Here is a 15706-nt window from a genome sequence, read left to right on the forward strand (position 1 = left end):
TTGGAATGATTTTATTTGCCTTCTTGTGATTTTATGTAGCTATAAAGCACTTTGAATTGCCTTGTGTACGAATTGTGCTCTACAAATAAACTTGCCTTGCCTTGCCTTGATTCGAACCTCTCGATATCAAGGTCTTCGTCCCCTCACTGGAATACTTGAAGAAGAACGAATATCTAACGAATCACATTTTTCCTCAGCTCTTTTTATCCAAAATCTACTCCAACTGTTCTTGGACAAGATTCCAGTAGTAAGTCTTTCTCCCTTTTTGCAACTGATGTGTAGTTTAATTGATTATTCGAGGCCTTCGTCTTTGCAGTTTCGATTCCTCATATATTCACTAAAAAGAAACTAGTAAACATATACATCATTTTATTTATATGCATAGTACAGCTCTTCATACCTCAACAATATAACACCTGGAGCAATATGCATTTATTGAACTCATGTTTACAGCATCTGCTTATCATTTAGTGACAGCTCAATATAAATGTACTTATATTGAAGAACTGCTGTCAATATCTACTGCACAGCCTTTGCTCTGATGCAGTGCATGTTAAAAGGCATGCAACCGTCTCATATTGAAATAGGTTCTGTAACACAAAGCAATTTTTTTTGCATAAGTTAAAAAAGGAATGCCATAAACAAAGGAAATATATAGTGAAAAACATTACTGACTGGGTATTAAAAAAGAAGCACATGACTATTTACAAATTCAAGTTAATTTTGTACAATGTAAAAGTGCATAAAAAATTTAAAGAACATCCTGTTTTGTTTTCCAGGATGCAAAATTGTTGAGGATTCCTCTGTCTTCATGAATCTTTGTACTTGGGTGACTTTAGTTCCATTTTGGTTCTTCATAAATTACATCAACTGAATATGTTGCAGATAGAAACTTTTAAACTTCAAATTCAATATACAGAATAATATCTTTAAATATGTGGCAGTTGTCGGGTGGGGACTCACCCTTGAGGTTTTTCATGTATTTCAAACCTTTCCATCAAAGTTAAATAAATACACACCGAGAAGAGTTAAAGACTTATTGGCTATCATTTGCCTCACAGGCAACAAAAAAAGAAAAGAAAAAAAGCCAGAAATCTTTGGAACCGATCGATCAGATCTCGCTCGACTCTTCTTTCCAAACAGCCATTGAAAAGCACCAGAGCTCTAAAATCTGTGGAGGCACGACATTGTGGGCAGTGGAATACAAAGAAAGAAGAAGCCCTTATATCGTAACAGTGCAGGAATTCTAAGTGAGTGTGACAGTGCTGACTCTCGGGGTCTGGGGTTGTGGCATGGGACGGGTCCAGTGCACTGAAAAAGCCTTGCTTCAGCGGTCATGTGGAGCCATCTATGCGCTGCCACTGTGGTGTTGGGGAGCAGGGGGGGTGGGTTGGTCCCTGAGTGTCACGTCCCCTCTGGAAAAGGTGCCTGCTGGGAGCCATCAGCCTAGGTTACCGCTCCTCGGCCACCTTCCCGTTGGCCTCCTGCTCGTCCTTGTCTTTTCGCTTCTGCCTCCTGAAGAAGCCGAGCTGAGTGAGGAAGCAGTTAAACACAGATCAACACGTTCAGTTGCTGTTCTCAACATACATTCAATCATTTTCTTGTGCCCTATGCCCTTAAGCCCCTATATATTAGCATGTTTGACACCGTAGGTTGTGAATCTATTTGGTTTGAGAAGTTTGTGAAGGAAATGAATTAGCGCAAAGCAACGTACGCTTACTCTCTGAGCTTAGAACCGCAGATTTTGGCAAATTACACCAAGAATTAATGACTTTCTTCCCCATAGGCCTTTTTCTTGAGAACATTTTCACTCATTACAGTTGGAACAAAAAAAAAAAGTATTTCTTTCCTGAAGCTAACACAAAGAAATATATTGAGTTTTTAGAGGCCTGGGGTCAGATTGTGTCCGTCCGTGACTCCTGTGTTGAACATAAGAACGAGACTGCCTTAACTTTTTAGATGAAAAGTTGACATGGGTACATTTTGTGAAGCTCAACTGAAACAGGTTTTATATATACATATATATATGTATCAGATCAGTTTTATGACTAAAGCCAATGTTTAAGGAAGGCCTGTGGAGATAACTTCTTATCACTCAAAGAGATTAATTGAGCTTGGTAGTAGAACAATATGCTGATGTGTGATTTGTAAACAATGGTACTGTTTTCATGAGCTAACTGAAATGGTTGTAAATACAATGTAATATTAAAAAAAAGATTCATATAACTAGCTAAAATAAATCCAGAAAAGAGTTACAGAGGATTTTGTGCTGTTTATATTTATCTTGTTTGAGTCTGGCAGCCCCACATGTTATGGATTGTTTGATGGTAGTGAGTAAATTGTAAAAAACCAACAAATTCTCCAATGTGGCAATGATTTGAAATAGTCTTAATTTCTGAGAAAATATGTTTTTAATTGAAATATGTGTCTTATTTGTAGAAAATGCAGGGCAGATGGCACAAATACAAAAACAGAGTCAGTCTATTGAATGACGGTTCAGATAGTATAACACTATGGAAATGATTAAGTCATTGAATGAAATAAAAAGACAGGTGCGTAATAGTTTACACATATGGTGTTATCTTTTAAAATGTTAACCAAAGTTAATCAGCAGTGGGCACAACTAAGCATTCAAAGCATCACGAAACCAACCTTTTCAATAAAACAGGCTGGAAAGCTTCAGTGCTTCAAGAAGCTTCATCTGGCCAACACTAGTAATTACTTCCAATAAATAACTGTGCGTGATAAGATAACTTACCTTCCACAGAGCCAGACTGAGCAGAGCTAACAATAAGAGTCCTCCCAGCGTGCTACCAATAATAATCCAAGTGGGAATTCTGTAATCTCCCTCCTTCCTGATCTCCAGTATTATCTGTCAGAGATGATGAGATCAGAAAATGAAAAATTCAAAAACAGAATATAAAATGTGCTACTGTTTGAAAATTATGAGATAAATAGGAGCTGTGACATGCACAGGAAATATGAAAGGGCTCTGCCCTTTAATTATGATGTATTATCAGTACAGCTGTTGGCTGCTGCAGTGCACAACAAGGCCATTCACTAGATGTTAATGAAGATTGCAACTTTTTGTTTATGTAGAGTGTGATATCCCCTGATTATTTTTCTTTGTTGGTGTGTGTGTGGTTTGTGTAGCAGGTTTCCAGATGATTGGAGCTGATTTGATTAAGAAACTGGAGGCAGCTGGCCAGTGTTTCTAGGTTAGTGTATACAAGATCCATCTGTTTGTCGTAGTGGCTCGCGCCTCATTCCCCTTTGGAGCCTTGTGTCTCGGGTTGCATTTTTTCTGTCAATTAATGAAACAATAATTAAGTAGTTCATATGCTGATTTATTTATTCTTCCATAATTAGATAAATATGTCACATAATAACTATTCAGTTTTTAAAATGGACTGAAAATTCTCAAGTAAATGTCCTATAAAATTGAATTTGTAGCTGCACAATCAGGTACGCCACAAATTTCCCTTTTTTTTTTGCTTAAATGAAAAGAGGAAATCGTAATGTTCAGAACTTGTTTACCTGCCGTCAGCTGCTTCATCCTGCCATTCATCTGGTTACTGAGAGATTGTGTGAGATATTTTGGGGCTCCGCTCATCTCTCCTGTCAGTCCCTGAATATGCAGCCTTTTACTTAGAGCACCATTAACTCTGCCTTCGTTCTGTTTTTTTTATATAGTCTTCAAAATTTACGTTGTGATTTTTACTGCTAATGGTTTTACTTATTTATATCAGTTTTTCTCTTATATACCATCATTAACAGTTTTTTTTTTACTTTTAATTCGATTGTTTTTCATTTATCTGTGAAAATATGTGATTATGATGTTAGTCTATAAATCTATGTATTTTCTTATGAATTCATTGCTATGCTTTTTGTTTTTGTTGTTGCTGATGCTGTCTTACTGAGTTGTACATCAAGGTGTCTTTATCATGTGAAACAGCTTGAAGTAGTCTACATCTCAGTTAGAAAGGTACTATTTAAGATAGTTGAGGTTGAAGCTTGCAAAGATTAAGGCGAGATACCGCAGGATTGCAGTAATGGCCAACAGATGGCAGCCAACAGATGGCAGCAAAGATTTGTGTTTTGTGTCCACTCTGCTACATGTCGTGCCGCTGGACCTTTCGGTCCCTAAGCACCACACAGCATGTGTGCTCAAATAACAGCCTTTACAGCTTGATTATGCTACTTCTCAGTTGTGTGTTCCCACACACAATTGTAGCAGAAACTATTGCTATCAATAAAAAGTGGCCCCTGTAGAAAAATACGTTGCCCCTTAGTTTTATGTGCTTTATTCTATAATTTCTGGTCCATTTCAGTGAGTTTTAAGGGCTTGTTTTCTGAACAAAGCACTGGAATCACACATGTTTAAGATAAAAAACCAGAATGAGCGTACATCTAATTAAAGCTTTTATCTAGTCAGATGAATCAGGTCAAACTCAGGGCAGAGGCAGTTTACAGCAGGATTGAGTTGTTGTTGACTCACATGTCTGACAGACCTCTCTTCATGTAAAAACATGGGGCTGGAGGAGGGGAGCTCCACTGAAGCACTAGTTACCAGTTCCAGGACTTTAAACTTCAGCTGGGGAGCAAATTAAAACATGCAGTCAGTTTTACCAAACACATTAAAATGATTACGGGTATCGTGTACAACTCAAAACAAGCATTTTCTGAGATCAAACTCACTGCGTGTAATGTATCTATTCTCAGTGCGCCTGTGATTCTAATTGCAATTTCTCTATAGGAGGCCACATTGACTGTGCACTGGATTGGCAGCGTTAATGTGTTGGATCGGTTCTGTGTGAAGAAACAAAAGGAAAACAGTTACAAAACATAGTCAGAAATAACCTGTTATTAGGAGATGGATTTTATATTTATATTTTGTACTTTACCAAGCGGGAGAAGCGGGAGAAATCCTCAGGTGATGCGCGGCTCTGAGCCACATGCTGAGGTGGTAAACAGCGTGTACCATCTCTCTGTAGTGTGACATGAGAGTAAAAACTTCCGGTTAGTGTGTTACAATCTTATTTCTGCAGAGAGAGAGTTAAATTAACACTCTAACAATGTTTATTTAACCCTTTACTTACCGCTATACAAATAAGAGGGTCAATACAAAGCTCAGTTTTGTCTGTTATTATGCACACCACATGTACAAAAAGCACAAAAACCTTGACCAAATTTGTCTAAATGCTCATTTTTAATGAATTGAGTAGAGCTTTAGGAACATTGCTGGCTGAAACATCTAACAGTATCACTAGTGGAACTGGGAGGAAATTAAGCAAAAGGAGGAAATCACCCTGATAACACTGGATCTTGAATTATGACTTTGCAACAATCGCACTTCAGGCCTGTTTAACAGTTTTTATTTACACTCTTTAAAATCAAAAGTACTAAACAAAAGTGTAGGGAAAACATTGTGATCTATTGTTCACTCCCAAATAAGAGGAAAACATTAGCATGTGCTGCTAATAGTAATGATTGAATAGAATTTCCAAAGTCAAGGAGCTTTACAAACTACTCATGATGTATGATTATATGTTCATGTACAACCACAAATCAGAAAAAGTTGGGACCGTATGGGGAGTACAATTTATAAAAAAAAAAAAAAAACTCTTAGTAGTATCTACATTTATTTTGACTTTAATTGCAGATGGTATTAACCAGAGAAATTTCATGTTTGCCCTCATCACTTTCATTTTGTTGGGACAGTGAAGTTTTTCACTGTGATGGTGACTTTGTAACGTCACCGTTTCTTCTCACAGCTCGCTACCACATGGGAGGCCATGGCTCTGCATCGTCAATGAATATTAGTCTTCTAATGAGAATTTCACCGCCAGTGTGTCCTTGGGAAAGGCACTGAATTCCACATCACCCTCAATATGCTCATTAGTGTTTATTTGTAAAGACAAAGTACTGCACGCATAGAGTGTAAACATATGATAAGAAGCAATGTGTCGATGTGTGAATTAGAAATACATTGTAAAGTGCCTTGTAGAACCGTGGTAATGTTAACAAAATGCGCTATAAAAGCGTTGACTTTTTTATTTAGATGTTCTGGCAATGAGGACACCAAAACAATGAAGTGTTTCATACAGGTTAGGACTGCATGAAGAGCAGTCTGGTACCCGAAACCCTCTTCTTCCTCAGCCATGTCTTTGTAATTTGTGCAGAATAGTTTAACATTGGGTTGTTAAGAAATACGTGGACGTCCCTGGAAAAGATGCACATGTTGCTCTAAAATTTCAACTCTTCTGCATTAATGCTGCCATCACATAATTGTAATTTACAGTTCCCAAGTTACAACCAAATACCATCACAGATCCTGGCTTTAGGACTTATTGCTGATAAATCTGGATGCTCCTCTTTTTATAAATGGTCCAGAGCACATGATGTCCATTTCTTCCAAAAAATATCTGAAATACCGATCAAATACCAATCACAAAACAAATTTCTACTGTGTGATGGTCCATCCCAGATGCCTCCCAGCCCAGAGAGTTGATGCTGCCTCCGAACAAGGTCAACATAAGGCTTCTTTGTTACACAGTAAAGTTTGAAGTAGCTTCATTGAACTCCATATTGTAGCACTTGACAAAGGTTTCCCACAGTAATCCTTTGCCTATGTGGTTATGTTAGATATTAATCAATGATGATATGGGATGCAGTTCCTTCTGAGAAATCAGAGATCAGAGAGTTCCAGGTCACACTTGTGCCTTTATCCCTTACATACCAAAAATTCCTTCAGATTCCTTTGATTTAGGATATTATCCAATGTAGAGGGATACATCTGAAAAAATTCCCTTATTTCCAAACAGTGATTCAATGATTGTGGTTCACACCACACGGTATACGTAAGAATCACACATTCTCCATACCATTCCAACTTTTTCTGATTTTGGGGTTGTATCATAATTAGAAACATTTTCATGTTTCCACGCTCCGTAGTTTATGTTCAGGATAGATGGTGTTTAGGAAATTAAAACAGGATCCTATTTCAGAATAATTTAGACTAGAAATGGGATAAATCTGAAGGATGCATGTGTTAACAAAGCACTGAACCTGGGAACATAGCACCGAGTTCACAATCACAATCACCTCAACAAAAAGCTTACACATAACATTAGATAATTACACAAATAAGAAACATGAGCTTTTTCTCTGATCATGTGTACTGAATAGAGCCACAAAGTGCTTAGTATCTGTTCTAGATTTATGGTTTTAAAACACGTCAGCCAAATGTAAAAGGGTGGAGCAGGGCTGTGTTTCATTGTTCAATTCCACTTTTCCTTTATTTTTATATATATATATATATATATATCTCAGAAAGCAACATTATTCTCAGTTAAATTCATAGGATAAACTTTGAGGTGCCACACTCACCTGGTTAATATGGAAGTCGGATAGCTGCAGGAGCTGGTTCCCATTTTTTGTCATTTCTGGGATCTCGATGTTCAGCTGCAGATCCCTTACTGGAAAGTATCCAAGGTTCTGGATCTGAGAGAGACAGCAAGTGGTAAATTGTGTAAATTATTTCCAGGTTGTGTTTTCCTGTACACTAAATTAAAGTCATGGTAACATCGGCTCTCACCTGGAAAGTGAAGTTGAAAGGAGGGCCGATAACGCCGGGTTCCTCCAGCGAGAGCTCTGATTTAATTTCATACCGAGTTGGATTTGAATCCCTTTCAAAGCAAATAATGAAAATAAACAAAAAAGTAACATGTTATGACTTCAAATACATGATAACAAAGTCCACATTCCATCTTCCATCAGTATGTGGAACTTATTATCCCCTTTATGCTATTCAGGATTTCTCAAGTTAGCAGCTTCCAAAATCCCACAAGTTTCTGCAACATTCATTCTTTGGAAATAAGGAAAGATTGGGACAAACCTGGTGAAGAGAAGGTCTCCCTCATATCTCAGTGAGTAATAGATATCGTTGAAATTATCGGCTGTGCTTATTTCCTCACCGTCACTGTTGGAAGAGCAAAAGTATTTGAAAAAGCTGAAACCATCATCCTGATGTCTGCAGCTTTTCATATTAAATCTCACCACCCGTCTTATAATATAATTCCACGTTGTCATTTGTTCAGTAAAGGCAAATAGCAGAGCAACAGACAGACCTGTCACCAGGCAAAATGAAAATGTGTTTAGATGCAAATTTATGTTCACACCTGCTGGCCTCCAGGATAACTCTGAGGTGCTCTAGGAAGACAATACGACTGAACTCGAACTCCAGACGAAATGACACCTGCACAGAGAAGAAAACTAGGATTAGAAACATAAATCACTTATATAGTTAATTTTCTATAATATATTTAACTTTTTTTTATGAGAAAATCACTAAAAGCGCATGCCAGAAATGTCTGTAGACTCCCTCTCCAGCAGTAAATGCTCTGAATTATGAATAAAGGAGCAAAGTCTGCAATAACCTGCTGTAATTCCCGGGATTTGACCCCAGGCAGCTGGTTACACAGTTGGTGCTGTTTAAAGAGAGCCAGGGAATTTCCCCTTAGTTGAGGGCAATGGTTGTCTACACACACGCATGCATACGGAGCTATCAGAAGGAGTCAGATTCAGGGGAAAACAGAAAGAAAGCAGCAGTAAAGAGACAGAAACCAAGGAGAGACAGGTATGTAAATATATGGAAAATGATGGAGGAATCCTAAACAAAAACAGAAGGAGAACCCAAGACCAACCCAAGTTTGATTGGCAGCAGAAAGCACATGAAGAAGAGCAGAGCAGAGCAGATCCGAGCAGAGCATTGTTTAGTCCCCTGTGTCGTAATGAAATCCTGATGGGTCCTGTCTGACCACAGAGGAATGCATAACAAGGTTACTGTAGCTTCCCTCCTCCATATAGATGGATTCATCCTTGACAAACCACAGATACAGCACAAAAATAATGGACTTTTTTTTTTTACATTTCATCAAGTCCTATAAAGTGTTAGAAGCAACACAGATAAGAAGATATTTGAAAACCAACAACTAAGTGATGTTTCTTTAGATGAACATTACATGAAACACATAAGAATGCAGAGAAACAGGCATGCATACAACTGCTATGGGAGATGTGATTTTCTGTGGCTGGAAGACATTTGTGTTATTGTTTGTGTTGCTTAAAAATTCTGATTGCTCATGATGCTCCTCTTCCTCCTCTGGGCTGATGCTTACTGGCTCCTTCTCCAAGCCACACTGATTATCAGTCATCAAACAGCTAATTACAGTAATTAGCATTCTCTTGTCTCATCCGCAAAAAAGCAGCAACACATCTGACACCAATAATTGTTGCTAGAGAAATAAACGAACAGACCTATGGGGACAAGTCCAAAACAAGTTCCAAAAAAAGGAGAACAAAACAAGTAAGTTTACCTATCAGTACTTTAAAAAGACGGGTCACTTGATCAGTGCTAATATAGTCATATAGGGTCCCAATGTGCTTTATCAGATAGACAGTTTGATGTGTCACAGATTCAATGAATGACATTAAAAATGGTGAAATTCCTTTAAGAACCAAGTAAAACTTTGGTTCTAAACAAGAGTAGGGGCTTCCCAAGTAGAATGCAGCCACCATTTAACAAAAATGTGCATTTCCTGTGATGAGCTGTCCACGTGTCTGCTGTGAAAAAGATTTGCTGGGTGCAATGAAATAAATGAGTGAAAATATGCCTTTGCAGTCAGTGGTGGAAGATGTTTTTTTTTTTTTTTAGGTAAAAATAGCTTTACAAGAGTGTAATTACTCTCTTACAAGTAAAAGTAACTAAGACTCCTGTATTCAATATCCTACTTATGTAAAAACAGGCTGTGCAAGTGAAGACATAACATGCATGTGATTGGATACATTATAAGAACGGATACGACTTATTGATTTATCGATATGAAATGATCTATGTGTAGTTTACTTTTAATATTATTAGGTAGTTTCTTTTATAATATAGCATTTTTTAAATTTAATCTATAAAACTACTTACTAAAACCGGCAAATAAATGTAGTGAAATACAACGAAAACACGACTAAAAGTAGAAGGCATCATGATGTGAAATATTTAGGTAACATACAACCAGACTAGATCGATATTGTTATATTTATCTCCCTTGTCTGTCTTGATTTCTTTTATTTTGGCATGTATCCAAAAGCTGTAAACCTGCCTTTTTTATATGTTACCAGCGCTGCATGTTGGATAAGATCTGCATGATGTGCACATGTTACACTATCAGCACACTGGACTTAATATTTCTCCCAAGTGAGGCTGAATCCAGTTTTTATCCTTTTTTCCATCAACGGAAAAAAAGCCCAAATAAGCAACCACACCTCAGAAAACAGAAACCAACCACATCTACCAATATTTGTAAGCAACTTAACAGACGAACAAGCTCAAAGTCGCTTATAATAAGCTGACCAGGCAACTGTGTCACAGTCTTGTAAACAATATATAATTTTTAGACCTCCTTCTGCTGCAGCAGTAGTGAAGTTTACAGTACATGTCGTTTTACGCGGAACAAAGGAAACTGGAGAAATCAAAACAAGAGTGATTACTGATTTTTCTAACAGGCTTTCTCCGAAGATCCTACTTTCCTACAGCTAAACAGTGGTTTGGGCTGGTTTGGCAGTGACCCTGGTGTAGAGTCAGTCTTGTTTACCATTTGTGACATTTTTAAAAGGCTCTCGACCAGTGCAGATGGGCTCTGTGGCTCTGGATCCAGTTCAGGCTCAAAGAGTGGGTATGAATCACTCCGTGACATTTAAAGGGTGACTGGGTCCTCCAGCTTCAGTTGTCAATGATACGTAGGGATAATTTTGTTGCCTAGGGGATGAGTATTGCTTGTGATAATGACGTGGTTAAGAAATTTCATGAACTATTTCGGCCCAGTTCTTCATTTCTTTTTGTCAGCAGGTTTTGTATTAGCAGGGAAACCAAGGAAGACAGTTGCTAAGACATCGTTTGAAAACATGACTTAGGTATATAAAAACGCAGTGTAATTTCTTTTACACTGTACAATCAGTGTCATCCCTGTCCAAGTTAATTCAAACGTCACCCTTAAAGATAAGACATGATGTCTTGCTTTAAAAAAGGAAAGGTTCAGAAACGGTAGAATTTAATGGGAGAATTAGAAACCGGTGCGGAGAAAAAATACAAGTCAGCGTTTTTCATTCAGTCACACCTGGTGCAATGGGGAGATAAAGTAGACAGAAAAGTTTCTAATCTCTGTTTACTGTGTTGCGAAGACATATCTACTTAATAACGCAGTTCAATCTAAATGGGGTGTCTTTGGAAGTAAAGCAAGTAAAAGAAGTTGAGGACATTGCTTGACTGATTTTTATGTTCAAAGCAGACGTCATTACTTAAACCTTCAAGGAGATGCTTTCACATACATGATGGACCACTGTTACGGCCCGTGGCCTCAAAAGCAGTGTTTCCCAACCTTTTTTGGCCTGAGTACCCCCTGAGCCTTCTTGTCACACCACGAGTACCCCCTCACACATACAACGCGTGCGATGATTCTCCAAAAGTAGAGCAACACAGTGGTTATTACATGAAAATCATTTTATTTAATATCCTTAACTTGAACATAAAATTCTCAGGCTTTCTCTCTCTTTTTTTTTAACCTCAGTTGAATTCAACATAAGAATAAAAAACATTTTCTTGAAATATAAATAATTAACCAAAATAGTATAAATACTAAATCAAAATAATCTTCCTTTGTTATCTAACTTAAACAAGTAACATTTTTTTTTTTTTTTAAATATTTAAAAAAATATTTCAATATTTAAAAAAACAAAAAAATAATTAAAAAAAAAACTCCCCGTGCACCGCGTACCCCCGGTTGGGAAACACTGCTCTAGAGGCTGAGTGGAGAGTGGAGGCAGCAGGACTCACAGAAGCTACGAACCAGGCTCCAAAACTCAGTTCTAAAGGTTTTCACTTGCACCAACTTGTTTTCCTGGTACCGGGAGGATGTCCTCCAGTTCATTCTTGTCACTCAAACACACAAAATGAGATCTGAAATTTGTCCTTATGTTATTTTCTGAAGTCCCTTGAAAAACATATAACAAATGATTTAGTAAAGTATCCATCCATCCATTTTCTATACCGTTTTATCCAACTCAGGGTCACGGGTGGGCTGGAGCCTTTCCCAACTGCCAATGGGCGAGTTGGGTGAGGGTTCCTTGGACAGGTCTCCAGTCCATCAAAGGGCCAACACAGAGACAAACAGCCATTCACGCTGTACCGTCAACTTAAAATCATCAATCAACCCAATATGCATGTTTTTTTGGACTGTGGGAGGAAGCCAGAGTAACCAGAGAGACTTTTTTTGCTGCAACAGTGCTAACCAACCCACCACCGTGCAGTTCTCTGCAAAATGTCATATGACCAATATAAAGTCACAGGGTGGCACCTGAGAAAGTTTAAAGAAACTTAAGAAAAAAGATACTTGTTAAATACCATGGATCTAAATAGATTAAACAATTATTCCCTTAAACACTGAAAATGTCCACTAATCACAACTCTCTTCCTAAAATTAGGGACTGGATCCAAAAGTCGCTTAACTGCAGCAAAGTGGAGACAATATGATACCAGAGGCCTTTACTGCATCTCATAAAATACAAACACTGTCGATGAGGAGGGTGGCTGCTTCCTTTTAAAAGACTTGGGTTTAGATTGCAGTTAAAAACACAATTTTAAACTTAAAACAAAAATGTGTGATAAAGGAAAAAAAAAATCTAACAAAATCTGAATGTACAACACAAAGTATGCACACAGAACCTCACACGTCCCGCTTGTATAGTCGAGCAATTCTTCAAAATCTACAGATTTAAGAGTGAGAGTGGTATGGGAAACTACTTAAGTATCATGTTTCAGGCATAACAGTTGGCTTGTGAGGGCCAATCTCGACTCGCAGATCAGCAAATAATCCCAGCTGAAATTCTTATGGATAGAAATCAAAATGAAGATATTGATTTTAATTTTGAATGCATTGCTTTGTTTGATCAAGATGTGAAAATAGGAAACATGTCACATTGATAGACTTGATATCGGCGTTGCTTTCCCACTCATAATTGTTATTAAATTTAATTCAACACATCTGACTCTGATGTGACTATAAAAAAGGAGGCTCTCAGAACTAAACTGGGCTTCTCTGGTTGTTTTGTGGTTCCTCCATTAATCACTGTGGTCTATTGTGGTCATCTTAAAACTTCCAGGTTTTGGCCCCAGTGACCTAAACGGCCCAGGTCAGTGTTTTTTCAGCCCCTGAGTCGCAGAACACACTTGCATTCTGATTTTTATTGAATTCTGGGGTGCAAGCATGTCAAATGCTTTTCATCTTTTTTGGAATAATCTGCTTTTTCTTCAGTCAGAAAATGGAGAGATAAAGATTCTCATCCTAGATAGACATCTTTAAATTTAAAGCATAGAAATACCAGGAACAAAATATGAGATATTGTACACGACAAGCTGCACAAAATGTTTGAAACCGCAGACCTATTTAATCTCCTTTAAGATGTTTTCATGTAAAAGTAGCAGCAAACCTACATTTAATACAGTAGAGATGCTCTCTTAATAAATGATCTAAAACAATAAACAAAGTCACACATAGTCTAACTCAGTTACTGTTCATTATCAGGCCAGCTCTAACATGGTACTTTTCTTATAAGTGAATGTCTTAGTCAGGAGTGTGGTGTTCTCACCTGTGTTTTGGCTCTCATGAAGGGCGCACTGACGTTGCAGATCTTCTCATTCCTCATCTTGTCCTCTATAAAACACTCAATTTTGATGTCAGAGTTGTCCTGAAGAGATAAATTGACAACAATGGATGGTCAAATCTAAGAAATTTCTACATGGTGTTAGATGTTTTCATGCAAATTGAGAAACTGTGTCCTCACAAATGAACCGTTTAGAATAAAGATTATGCACCTTGACAATGAGGCTTGAAAAACGCAGATTGGGTGTGTAGGTGATATTTAGAATAACATTGTAGGCGTTTTCTCCTTTGTTCTCCAGCTTGACATCCACCACCATCCTCCTCGTGTTTCCCTCAAGCATCCGCAGAGATCCCTCCACTCCTCCTTCACTTTGGTGGCGACAGAAAACCCCACGAGACTGTACAGGACGTGCACAGAACTGACTGGGAGTCAGTAAGGAAGGAAGACCAAGCAGAGTTCAGAGGTGTAGATATGTCTGCGTACTCATGCGTGTGTGCATTGCGATGAATGTGTGTGTACCTACTTTCGAGTCATCAGGTCGGTCATGCTCTGCAGTGACAGGTCGGGGATGCAGCGGTCGTCCTCATCACAGCCGTTCCAGAAGGGAAGCTGGCCAGAGAAAAAAACTTTCTGTTAGTCAGAGAATTAAAAAGGTCTTTTCCTTCATGTTTGCACTTTGATAGAATCTGATTATAGTGAATAAAAGACAGAATGCGCTGTCAGAGCGACTCTCACCTCAGTCTTCACAACAGTGGGCCAGCTTTCATCCAGAACTGGCTCGTGGTCTGGATCTTGCAGGCCCACTTGCACAGCAAACACTATGGGTCTTGCATAGTCTGTGGTCTCCTAATAAGAAACATCATGTTCAGAGATTAGCCCATGGATTTACTCTCTCATTACTTTATCCTTGCCACTTAAATATGTCTTAAGTCTAAACAAATGTACAAGATGCAGAAACAACATTAATTATAATTTCATTTCAATATACACTGGTTGGATGTGACCAGCAGCACTGAGGATATTTCAGTCAAAAGAAGCTGACTAACTCTCTTTCAACTTTTTATTCACCAAAATAACAAATATGCATCTATTCAATCAGAACCGAACTGCAACTGAAATGATCTGACAGTAGAAAAAAGAGATTCTACATCAAAAGTATTGAACATTTTCATCTCATTTGCAATAAACAATTTATTCATCAGCAATGTCACCAATTTAAAGCTGTGTCTGAAATTACTTCCTATATATAGGCCCCTATATAGAACCTCATATAGGTGGTTCACCATTTTGCAGTGCGGTCCAAATGTTTAGAGAGATTTTATATACCTTACACAGTGGTATCAAAGTATCCCACAATGTACTGCAAATATATACCATTATTTATTGTGGGAATGAAAAGATGGTTTATAGTCAAACAGTCATACAAATGCAAGTAATATTCAGAGATAATTTGAAATTTGTTTCAAATTACAAATATATTGTATGAAGTATGAAGGATTCAATGGTTAGTTTTTCCTTTTAACTTCAGTTACACGACAAATGCATAAGCTTTGGGGTGAGTAAATGTAAAAAATATGATGTGCTAAATGTAATCTGATTAATGCTAACAGAGTAGAAAATTCCAACACACACACATGAAGACATTTTGGATTTATTCATTTGGATTTTAAACAGTTTAAATACATTCAGAAGTGTTTAGCAGTGACAGAGGTGATCAAAACAAACCTCAAGGACCAGGGCATCTGTAGGAGGAAAAAGGAGCTACTAGAGTTCTTCTTGAGGAGTTACTTTGATTTCTGGGAATATTTGAGACATAATATTCTGACTGGAAAGAAACCGGTGAGTCGTGTGAAATGTCTGCCGGCTCAGACTGTAAACAACTAGTGGGTCACATCATTTTAATCTTTGACAGGTCAGATGCGATTCACAAACTTGTTTCCTGTCCCCCTAACGCGCATCAAGTCCTCTTAAAAACAGTCAAAAACTGCCTCAAGCA

At 37.8% G+C, this 15706-nt stretch overlaps 1 protein-coding gene across 1 annotated transcript in view; it reads right to left on the reverse strand.

Moving 5' to 3' along the window:
- Positions 1 to 393: 393 nt before the first annotated feature.
- Positions 394 to 15706, reverse strand: part of itga11a (integrin, alpha 11a) — a 37404-nt gene continuing 22091 nt past the window's right edge. The window contains exons 16-28 of the mRNA XM_075470298.1: positions 14446 to 14556; positions 14234 to 14319; positions 13922 to 14132; positions 13696 to 13794; positions 8181 to 8257; positions 7898 to 7981; positions 7598 to 7688; positions 7390 to 7503; positions 4905 to 4988; positions 4699 to 4809; positions 4499 to 4594; positions 2759 to 2872; positions 394 to 1529 (exon numbers count right to left, since the gene is read on the reverse strand). Of these exons, the coding sequence (XP_075326413.1) occupies positions 1452 to 1529; positions 2759 to 2872; positions 4499 to 4594; positions 4699 to 4809; positions 4905 to 4988; positions 7390 to 7503; positions 7598 to 7688; positions 7898 to 7981; positions 8181 to 8257; positions 13696 to 13794; positions 13922 to 14132; positions 14234 to 14319; positions 14446 to 14556 (1356 nt within the window). The 3' untranslated portion in view covers positions 394 to 1451. The remainder of the gene's footprint in view (positions 1530 to 2758; positions 2873 to 4498; positions 4595 to 4698; positions 4810 to 4904; positions 4989 to 7389; positions 7504 to 7597; positions 7689 to 7897; positions 7982 to 8180; positions 8258 to 13695; positions 13795 to 13921; positions 14133 to 14233; positions 14320 to 14445; positions 14557 to 15706) is intronic.

The sequence above is a fragment of the Odontesthes bonariensis genome, chromosome 1, assembly GCF_027942865.1.
Source record: "Odontesthes bonariensis isolate fOdoBon6 chromosome 1, fOdoBon6.hap1, whole genome shotgun sequence".
NCBI classification, from domain to species: Eukaryota; Metazoa; Chordata; class Actinopteri; order Atheriniformes; family Atherinopsidae; genus Odontesthes; species Odontesthes bonariensis.